This window comes from Colias eurytheme, chromosome 19 (genome assembly GCF_061535395.1).
Source record: "Colias eurytheme isolate Ceu_HAF_F1 chromosome 19, ilColEury1 Martin Lab GWU primary, whole genome shotgun sequence".
Lineage (NCBI taxonomy): Eukaryota > Metazoa > Arthropoda > Insecta > Lepidoptera > Pieridae > Colias > Colias eurytheme.
Window position 1 is genome coordinate 1,251,429 of NC_142998.1, and position 21,371 is coordinate 1,272,799.

General features: G+C 36.4%; 1 protein-coding gene across 1 annotated transcript; it reads left to right on the forward strand.

Moving 5' to 3' along the window:
- The first annotated feature begins 7,756 nt into the window (after positions 1–7,756).
- LOC149899947 (uncharacterized) lies at positions 7,757–8,477 on the forward strand. Its single transcript, XM_090113321.1, has one exon. It carries the CDS (start codon positions 7,841–7,843, stop codon positions 8,354–8,356), a length of 516 nt encoding a protein of 171 aa, XP_089969447.1. The 5' UTR covers positions 7,757–7,840; the 3' UTR covers positions 8,357–8,477.
- Positions 8,478–21,371: the final 12,894 nt, after the last annotated feature.

The window sequence follows — 21,371 nt, forward strand, 5'->3', positions numbered from 1 at the left end:
TTCGCTGTTCGCTGTTCGCTGTTCGCTGTTCGCTGTTCGCTGTTCGCTGTTCGCTGTTCGCTGTTCGCTGTTCGCTGTTCGCTGTTCGCTGTTCGCTGTTCGCTGTTCGCTGTTCGCTGTTCGCTGTTCGCTGTTCGCTGTTCGCTGTTCGCTGTTCGCTGTTCGCTGTTCGCTGTTCGCTGTTCGCTGTTCGCTGTTCGCTGTTCGCTGTTCGCTGTTCGCTGTTCGCTGTTCGCTGTTCGCTGTTCGCTGTTCGCTGTTCGCTGTTCGCTGTTCGCTGTTCGCTGTTCGCTGTTCGCTGTTCGCTTTTCGCTGTTCGCTGTTCGCTGTTCGCTGTTCGCTGTTCGCTGTTCGCTGTTCGCTGTTCGCTGTTCGCTGTTCGCTGTTCGCTGTTCGCTGTTCACATTCACATTCACATTCACATTCACATTCACATTGTTCGTTGTTAGGTGTTCGTTGATTGTTGTTCGTTGTTCGTTGTTCGTTGTTCGTTGTTCGTTGTTCGTTGTTCGTTGTTCGTTGTTCGTTGTTCGTTGTACATTCACATTCACATTCACATTCACATTCACATTCACATTCACATTCACATTCACATTCACATTCACATTCACATTCACATTCACATTCACATTCACATTCACATTCACATTCACATTCACATTCACATTCACATTCACATTCACATTCACATTCACATTCACATTCACATTCACATTCACATTCACATTCACATTCACATTCACATTCACATTCACATTCACATTCACATTCACATTCACATTCACATTCACATTCACATTCACATTCACATTGTTCGTTGTTCGTTGTTCGTTGTTCGTTGTTCGTTGTTCGTTGTTCGTTGTTCGTTGTTCGCTGTTCGCTGTTCGCTGTTCGCTGTTCGCTGTTCGCTGTTCGCTGTTCGCTGTTCGCTGTTCGCTGTTCGCTGTTCGCTGTTCGCTGTTCGCTGTTCGCTTTTCGCTGTTCGCTGTTCGCTGTTCGCTGTTCGCTGTTCGCTGTTCGCTGTTCGCTGTTCGCTGTTCGCTGTTCGCTGTTCGCTGTTCGCTGTTCGCTGTTCACATTCACATTCACATTCACATTCACATTCACATTGTTCGTTGTTAGGTGTTCGTTGATTGTTGTTCGTTGTTCGTTGTTCGTTGTTCGTTGTTCGTTGTTCGTTGTTCGTTGTTCGTTGTACATTCACATTCACATTCACATTCACATTCACATTCACATTCACATTCACATTCACATTCACATTCACATTCACATTCACATTCACATTCACATTCACATTCACATTCACATTCACATTCACATTCACATTCACATTCACATTCACATTCACATTCACATTCACATTCACATTCACATTCACATTCACATTCACATTCACATTCACATTCACATTCACATTCACATTGTTCGTTGTTCGTTGTTCGTTGTTCGTTGTTCGTTGTTCGTTGTTCGCTTTTCGCTGTTCGCTGTTCGCTGTTCGCTGTTCGCTGTTCGCTGTTCGCTGTTCGCTGTTCGCTGTTCGCTGTTCGCTGTTCGCTGTTCGCTGTTCGCTGTTCGCTGTTCGCTGTTCGCTGTTCGCTGTTCGCTGTTCGCTGTTCGCTGTTCGCTGTTCGCTGTTCGCTGTTCGCTGTTCGCTGTTCGCTGTTCGCTGTTCGCTGTTCGCTGTTCGCTGTTCGCTGTTCGCTGTTCGCTGTTCGCTGTTCGCTGTTCGCTGTTCGCTGTTCGCTGTTCGCTGTTCGCTGTTCGCTGTTCGCTGTTCGCTGTTCGCTGTTCGCTGTTCGCTGTTCGCTGTTCGCTGTTCGCTGTTCGCTGTTCGCTGTTCGCTGTTCGCTGTTCGCTGTTCGCTGTTCGCTGTTCGCTGTTCGCTGTTCGCTGTTCGCTGTTCGCTGTTCGCTGTTCGCTGTTCGCTGTTCGCTGTTCGCTGTTCGCTGTTCGCTGTTCGCTGTTCGCTGTTCGCTGTTCGCTGTTCGCTGTTCGCTGTTCGCTGTTCGCTGTTCGCTGTTCGCTGTTCGCTGTTCGCTGTTCGCTGTTCGCTGTTCGCTGTTCGCTGTTCGCTGTTCGCTTTTCGCTGTTCGCTGTTCGCTGTTCGCTGTTCGCTGTTCGCTGTTCGCTGTTCGCTGTTCGCTGTTCGCTGTTCGCTGTTCGCTGTTCGCTGTTCGCTGTTCACATTCACATTCACATTCACATTCACATTCACATTGTTCGTTGTTAGGTGTTCGTTGATTGTTGTTCGTTGTTCGTTGTTCGTTGTTCGTTGTTCGTTGTTCGTTGTACATTCACATTCACATTCACATTCACATTCACATTCACATTCACATTCACATTCACATTCACATTCACATTCACATTCACATTCACATTCACATTCACATTCACATTCACATTCACATTCACATTCACATTCACATTCACATTCACATTCACATTCACATTCACATTCACATTCACATTCACATTCACATTCACATTCACATTCACATTCACATTCACATTCACATTCACATTCACATTCACATTCACATTCACATTCACATTCACATTCACATTCACATTCACATTCACATTCACATTCACATTCACATTCACATTCACATTCACATTCACATTCACATTCACATTCACATTCACATTCACATTCACATTCACATTCACATTCACATTCACATTCACATTCACATTCACATTCACATTCACATTCACATTCACATTCACATTCACATTCACATTCACATTCACATTCACATTCACATTCACATTCACATTCACATTCACATTCACATTCACATTCACATTCACATTCACATTCACATTCACATTCACATTCACCGTTGTTCGTTGTTCGTTGTTCGTTGTTCGTTGTTCGCTGTTCGCTGTTCGCTGTTCGCTGTTCGCTGTTCGCTGTTCGCTGTTCGCTGTTCGCTGTTCGCTGTTCGCTGTTCGCTTTTCGCTGTTCGCTGTTCGCTGTTCGCTGTTCGCTGTTCGCTGTTCGCTGTTCGCTGTTCGCTGTTCGCTGTTCGCTGTTCGCTGTTCGCTGTTCGCTGTTCGCTGTTCGCTGTTCGCTGTTCGCTGTTCGCTGTTCGCTGTACGCTGTTCGCTGTTCGCTGTTCGCTGTTCGCTGTTCGCTGTTCGCTGTTCGCTGTTCGCTGTTCGCTGTTCGCTGTTCGCTGTTCGCTGTTCGCTGTTCGCTGTTCGCTGTTCGCTGTTCGCTGTTCGCTGTTCGCTGTTCGCTGTTCGCTGTTCGCTGTTCGCTGTTCACATTCACATTCATATTCACATTCACATTCACATTCACATTCACATTGTTCGTTGTTCGTTGTTAGTTGTTCGTTGATTGTTGTTTGTTGTTCGTTGTTCGTTGTTCGTTGTTCGTTTTTCGTTGTTCGTTGTTCGTTGTTCGTTGTTCGTTGTTCGTTGTTCGTTGTTCGTTGTTCGTTGTTCGTTGTTCGTTGTTCGTTGTTCGTTGTTTGATGTTCGTTGTTCGTGTTTGTGTTTGTGTTTGTGTTCGAATTAAAATTCGAGTTCGCTGTTCACTGATCGCTGTTCGCTGTTCGCTGTTCGTTGTTCGTTTTCGTGTTCGTGTTTGTGTTTGTGTATGTTCACATTCACATTCACATTCACATTCACATTCACATTCACATTCACATTCACATTCACATTCACATTCACATTCACATTCACATTCACATTCATATTCACATTCACATTTACATTCACATTCACATTCACATTGTTCGTTGTTCGTTGTTCGTTGTTCGCTGTTCGCTGTTCGCTGTTCGCTGTTCGCTGTTCGCTGTTCGCTGTTCGCTGTTCGCTGTTCGCTGTTCGCTGTTCGCTGTTCGCTGTTCGCTGTTCGCTGTTCGCTGTTCGCTGTTCGCTGTTCGCTGTTCGCTGTTCGCTGTTCGCTGTTCGCTGTTCGCTGTTCGCTGTTCGCTGTTCGCTGTTCGCTGTTCGCTGTTCGCTGTTCGCTGTTCGCTGTTCGCTGTTCGCTGTTCGCTGTTCGCTGTTCGCTGTTCGCTGTTCGCTGTTCGCTGTTCGCTGTTCGCTGTTCGCTGTTCGCTGTTCGCTGTTCGCTGTTCGCTGTTCGCTGTTCGCTGTTCGCTGTTCGCTGTTCGCTGTTCGCTGTTCGCAGTTCGCTGTTCGCTGTTCGCAGTTCGCTGTTCGCTGTTCGCTGTTCGCTGTTCGCTGTTCGCTGTTCGCTGTTCGCTGTTCGCTGTTCGCTGTCGCTGTCGCTTTTCGCTGTTCGCTGTTCGCTGTTCGCTGTTCGCTGTTCGCTGTTCGCTGTTCGCTGTTCGCTGTTCGCTGTTCGCTGTTCGCTGTTCGCTGTTCGCTGTTCGCTGTTCGCTGTTCGCTGTTCGCTGTTCGCTGTTCGCTGTTCGCTGTTCGCTGTTCGCTGTTCGCTGTTCGCTGTTCGCTGTTCGCTGTTCGCTGTTCGCTGTTCGCTGTTCGCTGTTCGCTGTTCGCTGTTCGCTGACACATGATGATGGCAAGGTCCAAGATTTACTTCAAGTGAAACTATTTCACAATCCATGTTCACTTTTAAATCAGTAGCAAGACAATCGACAATCGACGCGCTCGCTGTCAATTCATTCATATTTATATGATCTGATCTGAAGTATGTCTCAATATATGTCGATTATATTTTTATTTTATTTTTTTTAACAAGGAGTACCTATACATATATATTAAAAAAAAATATAGGGGAACCAAGTTTTAGATTATTAGATTAGACCTCTAGCGTAATCAAAATTTAATTTAAAATTACAGGTCTCATACAAACTCCCATCCCCTAGTTTAAGGGGTTGGGGGATGAAAGTTACAAGTTTTATAATTTTTTTGTTGTTTGTGTGCTAATACTAGCTTACATACAAAATTTCAGCTTTCTAGGACATTAGGAAATACCTTAAGAATTTTGATGATCATCAGTGAGTCAGTGACGAAATTAGCGTTTTTTAGATATAAATAAAATCTGAAGTATAAAAGCTAATGTAATTAAAACTTAATATGTTCAATAAGTCCGCTATTGACAATATATCCCGAAAATTTTGTTGATCTAGCATAATCCAAACCCAAGTTATGAGGGTTCAAAAAAACGTCGAAGCGCTTCGAGAAAAGGTAGGTAGTGCCCGTGCGCTTCGCTTTCGCTTGGCTCGTCTTGGCGGGGGCACTACCGTGCCCCCAGATAGAAAACACAACAATTAATCATTTCACATTCTCTTTAAATATTTTAACAACGGATTAAATATATTTTGAACTTATTTCTTAAACCATTGAAATATTAATTAGTTTCATGTTCAAATTATTTCATTATCAATTAAATTTATTATTCATTTTTGTTATACTAAGAACATCAATTAATTGAAAAATTCATTTTACGTGTTTCTGACTGCAGTATATATTCCTGGAAGCGAGATAAACATCATTCGAAATTAATGAAACAAGGAATTAATACATTTAGCTTTGCTCCCAATTTCGCAAAAAATATTTTATTTCGTTGCACTACTTGTTGTGTCCCAAACCCCACCAGGGGACATGGGATTTCACTTTCTCTCCTCTTCTTGCTTGACATGCTCCGCCGAAACGGCTGACCCGATTCTCATGAAATTATGTGTCAATGGTCAACATCTAGTTTTGGCAGACCAACGTAAAGGCACGAATGCACATTCTGGTCTGTTCCGCAACCAAAGTCGGTATCTTATAATTTTAAAAACGTTAGTGTAATATTATCACAGTAGGTACTTTTACGATCAACAATAATGTTGACAATATCTAATTATACGCTGAGTTAATATTGTCGAAACCAATAATTAAAATAATGGGAATACCCAGAAGTGTTTGTTTTCGAAGAAGGAAAAATTGTTATAATATAGATCAACCATATTATTTGGAATGTAGAAATATTTGAACACGGATCTCGTAAATTGACCATAGTATAATTAGAACTGATATAAACCATAAAAATGTACTAGTATTTCAAAATAATACATATGTTTTCTTTTTCTTGCAGATTTGAGACCAATTTTTAATGGCTCTTATTTTATATCTTTAATGATTTCAAAATAATAAATAAAAAAAGAAAAGTCAAAGACCTTTTAAGTATTCAATAAAAAAAATTCTTAGTCACAAAAATGATCACGATGAAAAAAATTGAAACCATCTAGATGACGAGAAGCGATTTAGCGAATAGTAGAGTTCCGAGTAACAAAGTTAATGTATAACGGTCATGGCGGGTCACACTTTAAATTTCAATTGAGTATTTAAAAATACCACACAGAATAATTAGAAACATGGCACTACTATTAACATATTTCTTAACAAAATTCAAAAATGGCGACCGAGTAATGTCGATTGCAAATAAGTATCTAATTAATCCGGTTTTTCCTTCCCGGTGTAAAGTTAACAATTTTCCAAAACCGATAACATTAAAACAAAAGGAGTATAAATCGTAATAATTGGGTTTGTAAATTGTTAGTTAGATTTCGTATATCCTCGCGAGATGTTCACTTTTTTATTAATAGCTTTTCTAACAACAGTGAATGCTGCTCCCAATCATGGAAGTAGAAAGGCAGTCACGACTGGAATGACAAAGGAAAGTGCTAAAACAATTACGGAACCTAGCACTGAAGGATTAATTACAGTACACGAAGTCGCAGAATATAATATTACCATAATATTGACTGATTACAAAGAAGAAGACATACAAGTTAGAGCAAAGAAGGAATTACTGAAGATAGAACTACATTGCAAACATGCTAATGGAACCGATTATGATTTCGCACATTTCATAACTATACCAGTATATCTTGATGTTAACGGCACTTGGACTTATGAAAATAATATTCTTACTATTACATTTCCTATTAAGAAAGCCGGAGGCAAAAGAATTAAAAATAAGAGAAGAGATAAAGTACCTGATATTAGACTTCTTTATAGAGGAGGCTTTGATGAAGATGATCCAGCAGAAGACGTATTGACAGAAGATTAGTCTGCAAGGTTTTCGAAACATAAAGGCGATTTTGAATCAAATTTGAAAATCAAACAGAAGAATAAACTCATAATTTTTTAGTAGCGTTATAAAACAATTTGTCAATTCATATTAAATATTAATTTTAGTGAGCCGCAACCCGCCTCACGAAGGGATACTTTAAAATCTACAAATAACCACAATTATACCGTGTGACAATAAAGTGTGAAAATGTAAAATGTATTGTGTCGGATGCATTATTTCTGATGACGGTCCCAAATTCGGAAGGTGGTTCACAATTCGACTGTTTTTTGTTTTTTTTTTTTAAGTGAAGCTCTCTTTATGCACGTTGAGAGTAAAATTTCAAGGGCGTGTCATGGCGATACCGTCATGCTATTTAGTAAGGCCCCGCTTTTGGTATGTTTGAATCTTGCCGAAGAAGTTTCACTTCCGACACTTGTGCTCGGCACACACGCTCTTTTTTTATTTTGTTATACGTACCGATGTAGCTAAGCCATTAACTGTATTAATTAATCTTCATTAGAATTTTTTCACAGACTTAATTTTGCAGAATTATCTATATTAGGTGAAAATAATCACATACATATAGTATACTGAGATTGTGGCAATAATCACGAATAACAATATAAAAGATTACTTATCATCACGTAATAAAAAAAAATTGAACATATTAAATAACTGTGTCCAACAACAAGTTATTTAGCATAATTAATCCATTTAATTCACGTTTTTCCTTCCTGTGTCGAATGCACATACGCCGAAAATACTCGAATAACATGACTATAAATCGTAATAATTGGAATCAATAATTCTTAGTCACATTACCAACATCCTTGCACGATGTTCGCTTTATTGTTAGTTGCTCTCTTGACAACCGTCAACGCTGCCCCCAACAGTCAAGATGAAAAGGCAACAGAAAGTGCTATAGCAAACACAGAACCCAACACTGTAGAATTAATAACAATACATGAAGCTGCAGAATATAAACTTACGATAACATTGATTGATTACAAAGAAGAAGACATAGAAATCAGAGCAACCAAGGAACTGCTATTGATAAAACTACACTCTAAACATGCTAATGGAACCGATTGTAATATTGAACAATATAAAGTTCTACCTCCATACCTTCATGTTGATGGTACCTGGACGTATGAAAACAATATCCTAACTATTACATTTCCGATTGATAAAGAAGCATTGGACAAAGGATTTCAACGAAATAGTAAAACACAGAACGAATCAAATTCTAGTTCAGTGGAAAAAGATAGTTCTGAGGAAGATTCATCAAAAAATCCGTTAGCACAGCGGTTCCCTTCGTGGTGGAGTCAACTACAGAAAAGCGAATTTGAATAATTATTAAACTTGTTTATAATGATTTAGACAAATTATTGAATAAATCAAATTATTCTCGAAGTTTTAATATAATTTGCAGGTGTTCATATTTTGTGTATAATAAAGTGTGAATATTGAAATATTATGTGAAGTTTTATTTAAAATCAAGAGGTTAATTGAGTGATTAGAGAATTAATCAAAATTGAAATAATAGTAATAACCTTGGCGCAGTGTAGTTGATCTTTGGTATTGCAAATAAAACTGCGTCATTGAACACAATTAATGATTCATAATAAATAAGCAAGGACTAAACAGTGAGCTGAGTTTCATTTCTAATAGGATATCTGAAAATTGCAGTGTCCTCTTAACGATGAAACGAAAATTTATTCAAACGAACGTAGAGCCAGAGCAAGAGCATGAGCATTTTTTGGTGATTTTTTAGTGTACACGATAACTCGTATTAAGTGTTTTTAATCTTTTCGAACGCACTAAGAACAACGAAAGAATGCTCTACTCCTGTTACATAATTTGACATAGTGGGATTAGTATGAGCATTCGTTCGTTTGATGTAAAATCACTTCCTGCGTCTGTCCTAATAGACCGGGAGATACTGACACAAAATTTCGAGTCATTTGTAACAAGGATGGCGGTTCTACAGGGGTCTTAGTACGCAATGACAAAAAGAAAAATGATGGTTTGAACGCTGGTACCGGTGGCTTAGTCGCGTGGGCGTTTGTCGAACTCGTCGGAAAAATAGCGAAAGTCAAACGATTTGTAACACAAAAATTTTAGAATTTACCGATAGCCCATAAAAAAGTAGTAGGCGGTAGTGTCATGCCATACTTTTCCGGTGTGACTTACAGCCCGCCATACCGACGCGAATGTGTTGATTTAAATAAAACAATCATTCAACCATTTGTACCAGGCTAACTTTTGCACAGGTAACTATCGTCGTGCAGCCATTTACGAAAATCGCCATGCCATACTTTTCGGACGATTCCAAATGGTCGCCATACCGCCGAAAATCTGCAAAAAATTTTTATTTCGCCAAACTTTTTGTACCAGTATTGCATTTGGATTTTTGGAGAGTATTTGATAAAATGTGACCATTATTATATTTGCCATACTTCTAGTAGGGGGAAAAAGTGCTGTCATACTTGAAAACTTAATTTATTATTAATTTATATAAGTGAAGATTTCCAACACATAGATCTTTGAAATTTTGTATTTATATTTGTTGATCCTCAAACTTACAGGAAAAATAAGTGCCATACTGTTACAAATCGTTTGACTTTCGCTATTTTCCGACGAGTTCGACTAACGTCCACGCGACTAAGCCGCCGGTACCAGCGTTCACGTCATCGTTTTTCTTTTTGTCATTGCGTACTAAGACCCCTGTAGAACCGCCATCCTGTTACAAATGACTCGAAATTTTATGTCAGTATCTCCCGGTCTATAATAAGAAGTCCTTAGATATTTTAAACTAGGTACACAACGGAAATAGATGTAGTTTTTTTACAGATAGAGTTATTCATTATTCAAGGGAAGGTACCTAATACCTAATTTATCACATTTTATTGATAAAGCGGGCGAAGCCGCAGGTGAAATGTTAGTGTAATTTATTATATTATAGTGATGATAGCCTTTAATTCTGTGATAATTAATTTTAATTTTGAAAATATCTATGGGTGAGTTATCACAAAAATGTAACGTAATATAATATTTAAAACCTGTTCATATAGTAGTGAAAGCTTTTCTGAAAAAAGCCGTCTTAATTATTTGTATTAAAATAATATATTATGTAGTAACATGGCTTCGCTTACTGATAACATATAAAGTGCGAAAATTTGTTGTTACCACAATTCTAAACAATATACAGTGCAACCTCGATATAACAAATCTGAAGGGAACAAATAAATATTCGTTAAATCAAATATTTCGTTGAACTGAGGTTCGTTATGTTGAGGTTAGGTTGGTCTAAAATTCGTTATAAAGAGGTCTTTTACGTTTCTGATCCATTTCAACTTGAATCTTTAACAATAGTGACGAGCAGCAGTGTTCACATTACTTTCCAATTTAAATTAAACAAAAATGATCGTTTTACGAACAAAAGCATGTCGACACCTGTCGCGACATGAATCACATACTATGAGATTAACGAATCATTACATTAGTTTGAACTTTATATAAAGGTTTTGGGTTGACGAAATTCGTTAATTAGAGGTATTTATACTTTTCTTGATAGTTAAAAATTCGTTATAAAGAGGTTGTTCGCAAAAAATGTTCGTAATGTAAAGGGATATTTTATATTGAATCTTATGGACAATTCAAGGGGATTACGAAAAATTTGTTAAATCGAGGAAATCGTTATATTGAGGTACGTTATATTAAGGTTGCACTGTAATCGTTAAATCAAAAGCTTTACGTAAGTAATTTAAACTCGATATCAAAGAGAAAATTAATGAATTTATACAAAGTTGAAATATTTAAAATTAGTCATGCTTTATTTTTTTATTTTCCATAATGTACAGATAACAAAGATCCATTTGTTAGTAAAATACATATACAGTGCATTTACATAGTCAGAAGAATCATGTGAATTAGTAACATATTATACGTATTACAAAGACAAAGACAAAGAAATGAAAGTGAAGAAGAAAGTATTCTTAAAAGTGAAATTTCTTGAGGCACGTTGAGAGTAAAATTTCAAGGTCGCGTCATGGAAATACCGTCACGTCATGGAGTAAGGTAACAATATTGGTATCTTTGAATCAGGCCAAAGAAGTTTCACTTCTGACAGGTGTGTTCGGCACCCACGCTCGTTTTTTTTCACTATCCTCTGAACTGCAAACATTTCCTTTCCTACCAGATTACCTGGAAGAGATTGCTGTTGGGCAATAAGGCCTTTTTTAATATTATTCATTTGTACAATAAAGTGCTATAAACAAATTAAATAAATAAATCTTTTCTGTCTTTGATTTATTACTGTAATTTCTTCAAAAGTATGTATAACTTAAGAAAATCTACAGTAGCTTGGTGCGACTTGTCATCGTACAGTCCGTTTCACAAAGCCTCAATCTTCCACACAAAGCATGTTTAGCTTTGTGCACTGTAACACCTGTCCATGTTGCTGTACAAGTTTGGAATTGGGCGAGTTTAATAATGTCTAGTTAAATAATTTTTTGTTTAAAAACTATTACCTACCTTATACTAACTTTAAGTCTGCAGGGTAACGACAATTTAGATTGAGATGAACCACAACATATTTAAAATTAAAGATATTAATTTCTATGCATAATCCTCGTGTAAAATCTACATATATAAAACTCAAAGTTGACTGATATAGTGATTAGTGATCTATCAACGCACAGCCCAAACCACTGGACGTATCGGGCTGAAATTTGGCATGCAGGTAGATGTTTGGACGTAGGCATCCGCTAAGAAAGGATTTCCCGAAATTCTTGCGGGAACGGGGAAAAGCGGGGATGCACGTACAAATTCGTGGGCGGAAGCTAGTTAAATACAAAATCCGATGAAGAAATAAATAATAAAAATAAGAAGTCTAATTGAATACCTAAATAAATGTTTGAGATTTTTGAGTTTTTTTTTATGTATTCATTTTAATTGTGAAATTGTAGATATTAAAATAAGGTCTTAATTCTTGTGTTCAAATAATTTGTTATTTCAAAATTCATTTAAAATTTTCCAAGTGATCGAAATGTAAAATTATAAAAGCGACCACAATTAAACATTAAATATAACAGTGTTTGGTTGTTTTTGTTATTTAAATTACTTATTTATAATCCTGTAACATCTTGCGTGGGTCGGCACGTTTCAACGATTTAGAATTCGTCTCAATCTCAATTAATAAGACCACTTAAACCCACGTCAAAGACGGAATCACCTCTTTATATGATCTTAACGTTCTATTTTAATATCTAAAGACTCAGTTATTCTTGCTAGAAATATTAACAATTGCATACCTTATCTTACGTTTCTCTTTTAATATGTAAAGACATACTCAGTCTTTACCTTTTCTTGCTAAAAATGTTAATCTTACTAATATTATAAACTAGCTATCCACCTGCGGCTTCACCCGCTTTGTCTAAAACCTAATAAATTGTATACTAAAACCTTCCCCTTGAATCACTCTATCCTTAAAAAAACCCGCATCAAAATCCGTTGTGTAGTTTTAAAGATTTACGCATACATGGGGACATAAGGACAGAAAAGGCGACTATGTTTTATACTATGTAGTGATGCGAAAGTTTGTGAGGATGTGTGTGTGTGTGTGATTTTTACTCTTTCACGCAAATACTGAACCGATTACAATGAAATTTAGCACACATATAGAGGGTAACTTGGATTAACACATAGGATAGGTTTAATTAAAATAATTATTTGTAAAATAATTATTTTAATTAAACCTAATTGTTTAAATATTTAAAATAATTTTTTTAATTAAAATAATTATTTGTTCATTTATTAAACTAATTTATCTTTATAATTATTTATACTTATTTATAAATAAGTATTATATTTTTATATTATCTATTTTCAATATTATAATATATCTTAATTTAAAATTTTACTTATATATTATATTATATTATACCTATGATACATGTCTTTTAGCGATACCGATACGGATGAGTTTCTTTCTGCTTCATCTCATGATGAGTTGTCCAGTAGTGATAGTTTCCATGACGCATCTCTTCCTTCTTTAAATTCTCTATTGCAATCTGAATTCGCTAACTCATTTAGTGGTCTCAATGTTGTGCATATAAATGCCCAAAGCATTCCTGCACATTTCTCAGACTTGTTGGCGTCCTTTGAAGGAGTGAATCTCCATGCCTTATTGGTCTCTGAGTCGTGGCTTAAGCCAAATCTACCCTCCTCATTTTACCATCTCCCTAATTTTAATTTAATCCGCAACGACCGCGTGGGTAGAGGTGGAGGTGGTGTTGCTATTTATCTGCGCACAGATATTCCTTTTAAAATAATTAGTATGTCACCTCAACCACCCCTAGCCAATGCGGCTGAGCATCTTCTTCTAGAAATCTCTATATCTCGAGCTAAAATTCTTCTTGGTGTATTTTATAGCCCATCTGTCTCATTTGATTATTTCCTAAACTTTGAAAGCATACTTCATAACTTTATTCCTCTCTTCAATCACGTAATTCTTATGGGTGATTTCAACACCTGTTTAATGAAGAAAGACTCGCGTAGTTCCAAGCTTATTTCTATTATTGACTCTTTTAATCTACATTCTCTTCCGTTAAACGCTACTCACTTTTTCCCAAATTGTGCTCCTTCTCTTTTAGATCTTATGTTTGTATCTGCTCCACATCTTGTTTCCAAACATGGCCAATTTCCCGCCGAAGCCTTCTCATTTCATGATTTAATCTTTCTCTCGTACAACCTCCGGGTTCCTAAAAGCAAAAAAAGAACGGTCTTGCGGCGTAACTTTGGTGGTATGGATCTGAAAACCCTTTGTGATGATGCTCAGTTGATTGATTGGTTGCAGGTCTTGAGTGTTGATAGCATTGACACTAAAATTCAGACATTCAATTCTCTCCTTACCGAGTTATACGATAAACATGCTCCACTCAGACCTGTAAAGTTGAAACAAGCGCCGTCGCCTTGGATAACTCCTGAGATTAAAAAAATAATGAAGTTAAAAAACCGTGCTAAAGCAAAACTGAGAACGTGTAAATCGAATGAGCGTCGTGAAAAATATAAGAACATTCGGAATCGCTGCAATACTATGTGTAGGGATGCGCAACGACGCCATATCCATAGCTCGGTCGAGAACGGCGACCCATCCAACGTATGGAAGTTTCTTAAGTCACTAGGTGTCGGAAGCAATAAAAATTGTACTGTTCCTTCAAATGTAAATTTAGATGACCTTAATAAGTTCTTTTGTTCCAATTCTTCAGCTCACATCAACAAACATGCTTCTTTAAATCAGATTTCTCTTATTCCGACCCCTACCTATCCTCCGTTCTTTTTCCGTCAATTTTCCGTCTGTGGTGTTAAAAAGAATATTCTATCCATCACCTCGAAGGCCGTTGGCAGTGACGCTATTAGCCGTAATATGATCATTCCCATCCTTGACATAATTGCTCCTATAATCACTCATATCCTTAATTTTTCCTTAACCTCACATACATTTCCAACCATGTGGAAAGATGCTCATATTATTCCTATTCCTAAAAAAAGTAATCCTTCATCCTACAATGAGTATCGCCCTATTTCTATCCTTCCATTCCTCTCCAAAGTTCTTGAACGTCTTGTCTATAACCAACTAAGTAATTTCCTTTACTCAAATCACATCCTTAGTCCTTTTCAATCCGGTTTCCGTCCTGGTCATAGTACGGTTACTGCTCTAGTCAAAGTTGCCGACGATATTCGTTTAGGTATGGATAGCCAGCAACTTACAGTACTCGTCTTACTGGATTTCACGAATGCCTTCAACTGTGTTGATTTCGAGTTACTGTTGAGCTTGCTCAATTCTATTAACATATCTCCAACGGTAATTGAATGGTTTCAAAGTTACCTGTTTGGACGCCGGCAACGCATAGTAATGAACGATCAAATATCGTGTTGGAGCAACATTACAGCTGGTGTCCCACAGGGTGGCGTGTTGTCCCCACTCCTCTTTGCACTTTTTATAAATTCCCTTACTCCTAAACTGTCTTCTCCCTACCATATGTATGCAGATGATCTCCAAATATATGCTCACTCAGAACTCAACACTCTTTCTAATGCTATTCAAACACTGAACACTGATTTGGAATCCATACACGAATGGAGTAAACTATTTGGTATTAAAATTAATCCTAATAAAAGCCAAGCAATAGTCATTGGAAGTTCACAACTACGCTCAAGAATTAACTGGACCGATTTTCCATGTATACAACTCGATGGGTTTGTTATACCATACACTTCTGAGGTGAAAAATCTGGGATTAACCTTTGACGAAATACTATCATGGGTACCACAAGTCAAAGCTGTTTCTAAAAAAGTGTATGCATCCGCAAACAGTTTAAAACGGTTAAGCCACTTCCTACCTATACCTACCAAGGTTATGCTTGCGCAGACTCTTCTTTTGCCACTCCTGGATTATGCTGATGCGTGTTACACAAACTTATGTGAAGAGCAGCTTAATCGACTCGAACGGCTCCAAAATACTTGCATCCGATTTGTTTATGGGCTGCGAAAGTTTGACCATATTTCCGAGTATCGTAGGAAACTTAAATGGCTGCCAATCCGTTCACGCCGGAATATGCATGTCCTCAAACTTCTCTACTCTATTCTTTTCTGTCCTAATTCTCCTTCCTACTTAAAATCTAACTTTAACTTCCTTACAACTGATACCTACTCTCTTAGATCTTCCAACAATCTTTTGCTTAGTTTCCCTATACACTCAACTAAATATTACACCTCCTCCTTCACTGTCACTGCAATCCGTTTATGGAACAACCTACCTGAGAGAATTCGTTGTGCTCAATCAATAAGCTCTTTCAAGAAAATGCTGAAAGATTATTTCCTTTCCCTCTAATTGTAGTATTTATGTAATTATCGTATTGCTGTTTGTATCTGTAAGTATGTGTATGATATTTGTATATGTATGTATGTATGTGATTATTATATTCTATACGTATATAATATTTATGTATATGTGTTACTATATATTTTATTATTCAAATATTTATAAGTTATAACTCATGTTAATTATTGGCTCACACTACCGAAGTTATTATATTTTTATCCTCTACCCGACGGTTGCCTGGAAGAAATGGCTTATAGCCATAAGGCCGCCCACTGTATGCCGATTGTATCTTTTATTTTGTGTCGTCTTAATCTTGTATTTCCTATACAGTGAAGAATAAATAAATAAATAAATAAATAGGTTTTATCCTGGAAATCCCACGGGAACGGGAACTATGCGGGTTTTTCTTCGAAAACGCAGGCGAAGCCGCGGGTGGAAAGCTGTTTGACTATAAATAAAAAAATCCTTATTTCCAAGAAAACGTCAGTACTCGAGAACAACTTGAAGATAGATATTCATATACATAGGTATTGTTAAATTTTCCCATACCTGGACCTTATTAAAAAATACGACAGTTCGAGAGAATTACAGGAAAACGTGTGTACTGTGTAGGTTGGAACTCTTTAACACTTTAAAATAACTTCAATTATATAAAATAGAAAATTATGGTTAAGTCCCTATGTGAATTTTAGTTTAAGTTTATTTATATTAAAATAATATAACGAAATTTTCATAAAATTCGTTCTTAAATCTATATCTATACACGAAAATGCAACATTTATTTCTTTCTTAATCTGGTTAAAATGGTTAAAATCCCATTCCTTTCATTGAACTTATGACAAAAATATATAAAAAAATACCGACGTGTGATGTTATTATAAAATTCGATCATTACACGTAACATGAAAAATAAACTCCTAACAAAACTGTTACTTTTAAAAAAAATGTCTTGGTCTGGTAGGACACAGAAGAAATCACTTACTTGTTCTCTAAGAAAATCGTTCAGCGAATTAACCCTTACCCCACTTGGGGACATGGGACTTCACTTCATTAAATACAATCTTACAATATAAATTACAAATAAGATTATTCTTAAGATGATTGCGAATACAATACCAGTCATATTGAATTGACTAAATGCATTTTCTTTCATTGGAAACGGAGAAATATAAAACAATGGAATCATAGAATTTCTTTTTATATCGTTTTTAAACGTATTTTTAATCTGTACAAAAGGTTTTCAGCGTATTGTAGTTCTTGTAAATGTTATATTGAATTCGGTTATTTATTCTTCATCTGACTTCAAAAAAGGGAGGGTTATTTAAAGGGATATTTTAAGCTATTGCATAGCTTTTATCTCAGACTTTGAGCGCGGCGAACGAATATAAAATTCCGTAACGAAAAAACCTAACACTCCCCTCCAACCGGCACAGCGATGGGATGTTATGCAATTTGCTTTACCGCGGTAGTCCTCGAGTGCCATACGAATTTTTTTTTTTTTAGTTCGAAGCAGGTGCCTGCCATTTGGTCTGACAATTTGAAGATGGTATTTAGTTTTTTTTGTTGAAAATCTGGGGGCACGGCAGTGCCCCCGCCAAGTCGAGCAAAAAAAAAGCGGCACGGCCGTACCATCCTTTTCTCGAAGCAATTCGGGCCTTTTTCGACCCCCTATAATTCGGTTGTGGATAAAGCAAGAAACCTGAATCTTCAGTAACTAATCCGGCATTGTATAAACACGGAATATTTAAAATTTCAGTCAATTTGAACCAGTAGTTTAAGAATGACAACTTGTTAAAGTTTCTAAATTTTGTCACTCACTGACTCACCGATCATCAAAAGTCCAAGGCACTTCTAGCAGACTTAGAAGCTTCATATTTGGAATACATATAGAGTTTAGTGTCTTAATCATGGGAAAACTTAAATATTTTGTAATTTCGGTCCAGTTTTCCAAATACACCAACTGCATCAATAACTATGTCCAATAGCGATGTCCAAGTCGATCTATTTGTTTAAAACGTTAAATATTTTTAATATTGGCATGATAATAACTTATGTAATAACTTAAGACAGAAGGTCCTTCAAGTAGACACTAAATAGATTAACCGACTTGGTATTACATGGATCTCACAACTTTTGACGGTAGAAAGACTGAGCTGCGAGACTTGGGTTTTTTACAGGATGTTTTTGATGGGATAGAACTATTTATGTTTATTTCTTAACGAAATGTTTTTTTTCTATATGAATTAAAAATTACCTATACCAATGTTGAACATACAGTTTCATTGTTTATATTGTTCGAATTTAAACAATTTGAAAACACTGCAAATAAACACCGTCATCTATTCACAAAATAAACTATTTTTATTATTCCACAACTTGTTTGTTAACTGTTAATTGTTTTTCTGTGCAACATGCTGACGACCTTAGATCATTAAGTAAGACGACATACATTGGTAAACTTTATATTTTTTATACGAATTGATTTAAAAAAATATATTCATCGACATGTTTTAGTTCACGTAAACTATAAAGAAGGTAGTTTAAGGCTATTAAAAAAATAAAGATTTGATTTTTTTTAATTCGCTTCCTTTAAAATTGCTTAAATTCTAAGCTTAAATTACATTTAAGAAATATTTGAATTATATTACACTAGCTTCCGACCGCGGCTTCGCCCGCGTGGTGTTTTGATAAAAGGTAGCCCATGTTCTTTCTCAGGGTCTAAAGATGGTCTGTGCCAAATTTCATCAAAATCGGTTGAGAGGTTTAAGCGGGAAAGCGTAACAGACAGACAGAGTTACTTTAGCATTTATAATATTAGTAGGGAAGGGATAAGCATAAGACATGAAATTATGTTTAAATAATTAAGAATGAAGCTTTTCAACACACTGAATATAATGGTTTCAACTAACGAGAAATAAACCCTCATTTCTACTAAAATTTGTGACATTTCCCTTAAATTTCAGGATTAAATTAATTTAAGGAAGATATAATCCTTTACTTACCTCCTCATTTACCGTTTAAATAATCAAATAGATCTTCTACACGAATCTGATATAATTGGCCTGAGTCTATATTTCGGGTAAACAATCATTTAACCTTCAATAATTCTCACAAATTATTGACTGACTTTTCATCAAAATACTTCATTTATAAGATTTGTATCAAATATCAGAATTCCAAAGCAAATATACTTATTTCTCTTTCTCCCTTTTTCATATCACAGTCTACAAAAATCCCTAAAAACACGCAAACAACTTTAACTACAAATATAAATGTTAATCTATTTCTAAATGGATAAATACTTTCTCTACCTATTGATAGAGAAAACTTGTAATGTGTTAGTTCTAAAATAAGTAATTATAAAAACAATTCAACATAAATCAAATCTATAGTAAACTAGCGGTCCGCCCCGGCTTCGCCCGTGGTACATATTTACGTTTTCTCTACGTAAGAACCATCCTCGTACTTCAAGGAATATAATAAAAAAAGAATTATCGAAATCGGTTCAGCCGTTCTCGAGTTATGTGCTTACCAACACATTTTGCGATTCATTTTTATATATAAAGTTTTAGTTAAAAATGAGTTTAATTTACGTTGTAATTATTTAGTAATCTGTGTTTAATACGTTTATTTAACGCAATATTTAAAAGTTAATAGCTACCAATAAATAAATAAATATTTAAGAATAATTTTAACAAACGGCACGATCTGATCCCATACTAAGCTTTCGCTTGTGTTATAGCAACCAGATGGCTGATAAACATACAAAAATAATTTTAAATAAATACTTATATAGATAATTAACACCCAAATACAGAGCAAACACCTATGGTCATCACACAAATATTTGCCCCGGGTGGGAATCGAACCCACGACCAAACAAACATAAAAATGCAAACATATTTTGAAAGTAAAGATATAAAACAAAAGATTTGAGTAGGTAATCTCGTAAAAAGGAGAAGGAAAAACATAGTAGCATTATGGTAGAATTTCAAAAGAAAATACTATTTCACATTTCTATTTTAACACAAATCCGTTGAGAGGAGTGAAAATTGAAAATAAATTTATAATTTCCTGTTTCTAACGTGAAAGGAAGGTACGAGTAGAGAAGAGGGAATTTACTTATTATATCTTGGTGTGGAGTATAATCTTCAGTCAGCTTTAAATATATTATATTATTATGTTATATTGAACGATTTGATTATAATTCGTTTATAAAAAGCTTTAACTTTATAATATCCGGTCCGCCCCGGCTTCGCCCGTGGTACATATTTCGCAATAAATGGTAGCCTATGTTCTTCCTCAGGGTCTAAAGATTATCTGTGCCAAATTTCATCAAAATCGGTCCTGTAGTTTATGCGTGAAAACCATACATACATACATACATACAAGCCTTTCCTCTTTATAATATTAGTATAGACTACTAATATTTAATTATAATGCGAAAGTTTGTAGGATGTGTGTGTGTTTGTTACTCTTTCTCGCAAATACTAATGAACCGATTACATTTGAAATTTAGCACACATATAGAGGGTAACTTAGATTAACACATAGGATAGGTTTTATCCCGGAAATCCCACGGGAACGGGAACTATGCGGGTTTTCCTTTGAAAACGCGGGCAAAGCCGCGGGCGGAAATGTAGTATGATATTATAAAAATGCGAAAGGAGATCAGAATGTATGGACAAACAACTACAAAAAAAATAGCAGCCGAATTGATAACCTCCTCCTATTTTTTGAAGTCGTTTAAAAACAAAAAAATAATTTCATATAAAAAAATTACCTTGAAGGTTCCTTTCATTAAGGTGAATCTTAATCTTAGCTGATAATAACCATAATTACATTTTTTTTTTTTTTATAATGAATAGGCAGACGTTTGACCACGATCCCACCTGATGGGAAGCGGCGATGTGGTCTACTTGGATGCACGTCTGCCTAGAAGAAGCCTGTTCACCCTCGATTTGAAAAGGTCCAGATTGTATTGTGCGGGAAATATGGAGCTAGGGAGAGAGTTCCATTCCTTAGCCGTTTTCATTAAGAAATTACATTTTTGGTTATCCTATTATCTAGTATCCAACAATTGCTAGAATCTAGGAATTATAACAGGCACAGTTGATGCCCCCGGGGACATAATTAGACCTCTGTTTATAGAGCCATATACAGCTCCCAGGAGACCTAGCCTGCAGCGCATATTTATAAGGCTTACTAGCTTGATACCGTGCCTTTACTTGCATGCACTAATTTAAAGTAGGGGAGCCCAAGAGGGGATTTTGGGATTTACTCGAGCGCGTCAGATTACTATAGGGAAGGTACCTTAGCTTTCATTAGTACCTCTAGTCAATATGAGCAGTTATGGTTGGTGGGTGCGCTCAGGCGCTCGGGATCAAAATTTAAAAAATCCATAATTCCCTAAGGTTGAGCTCGAATCGTCAGTTTAGGTTCCCGTAACGCTAGAGTAAATCCTAGAGCTCGAAACGTAGT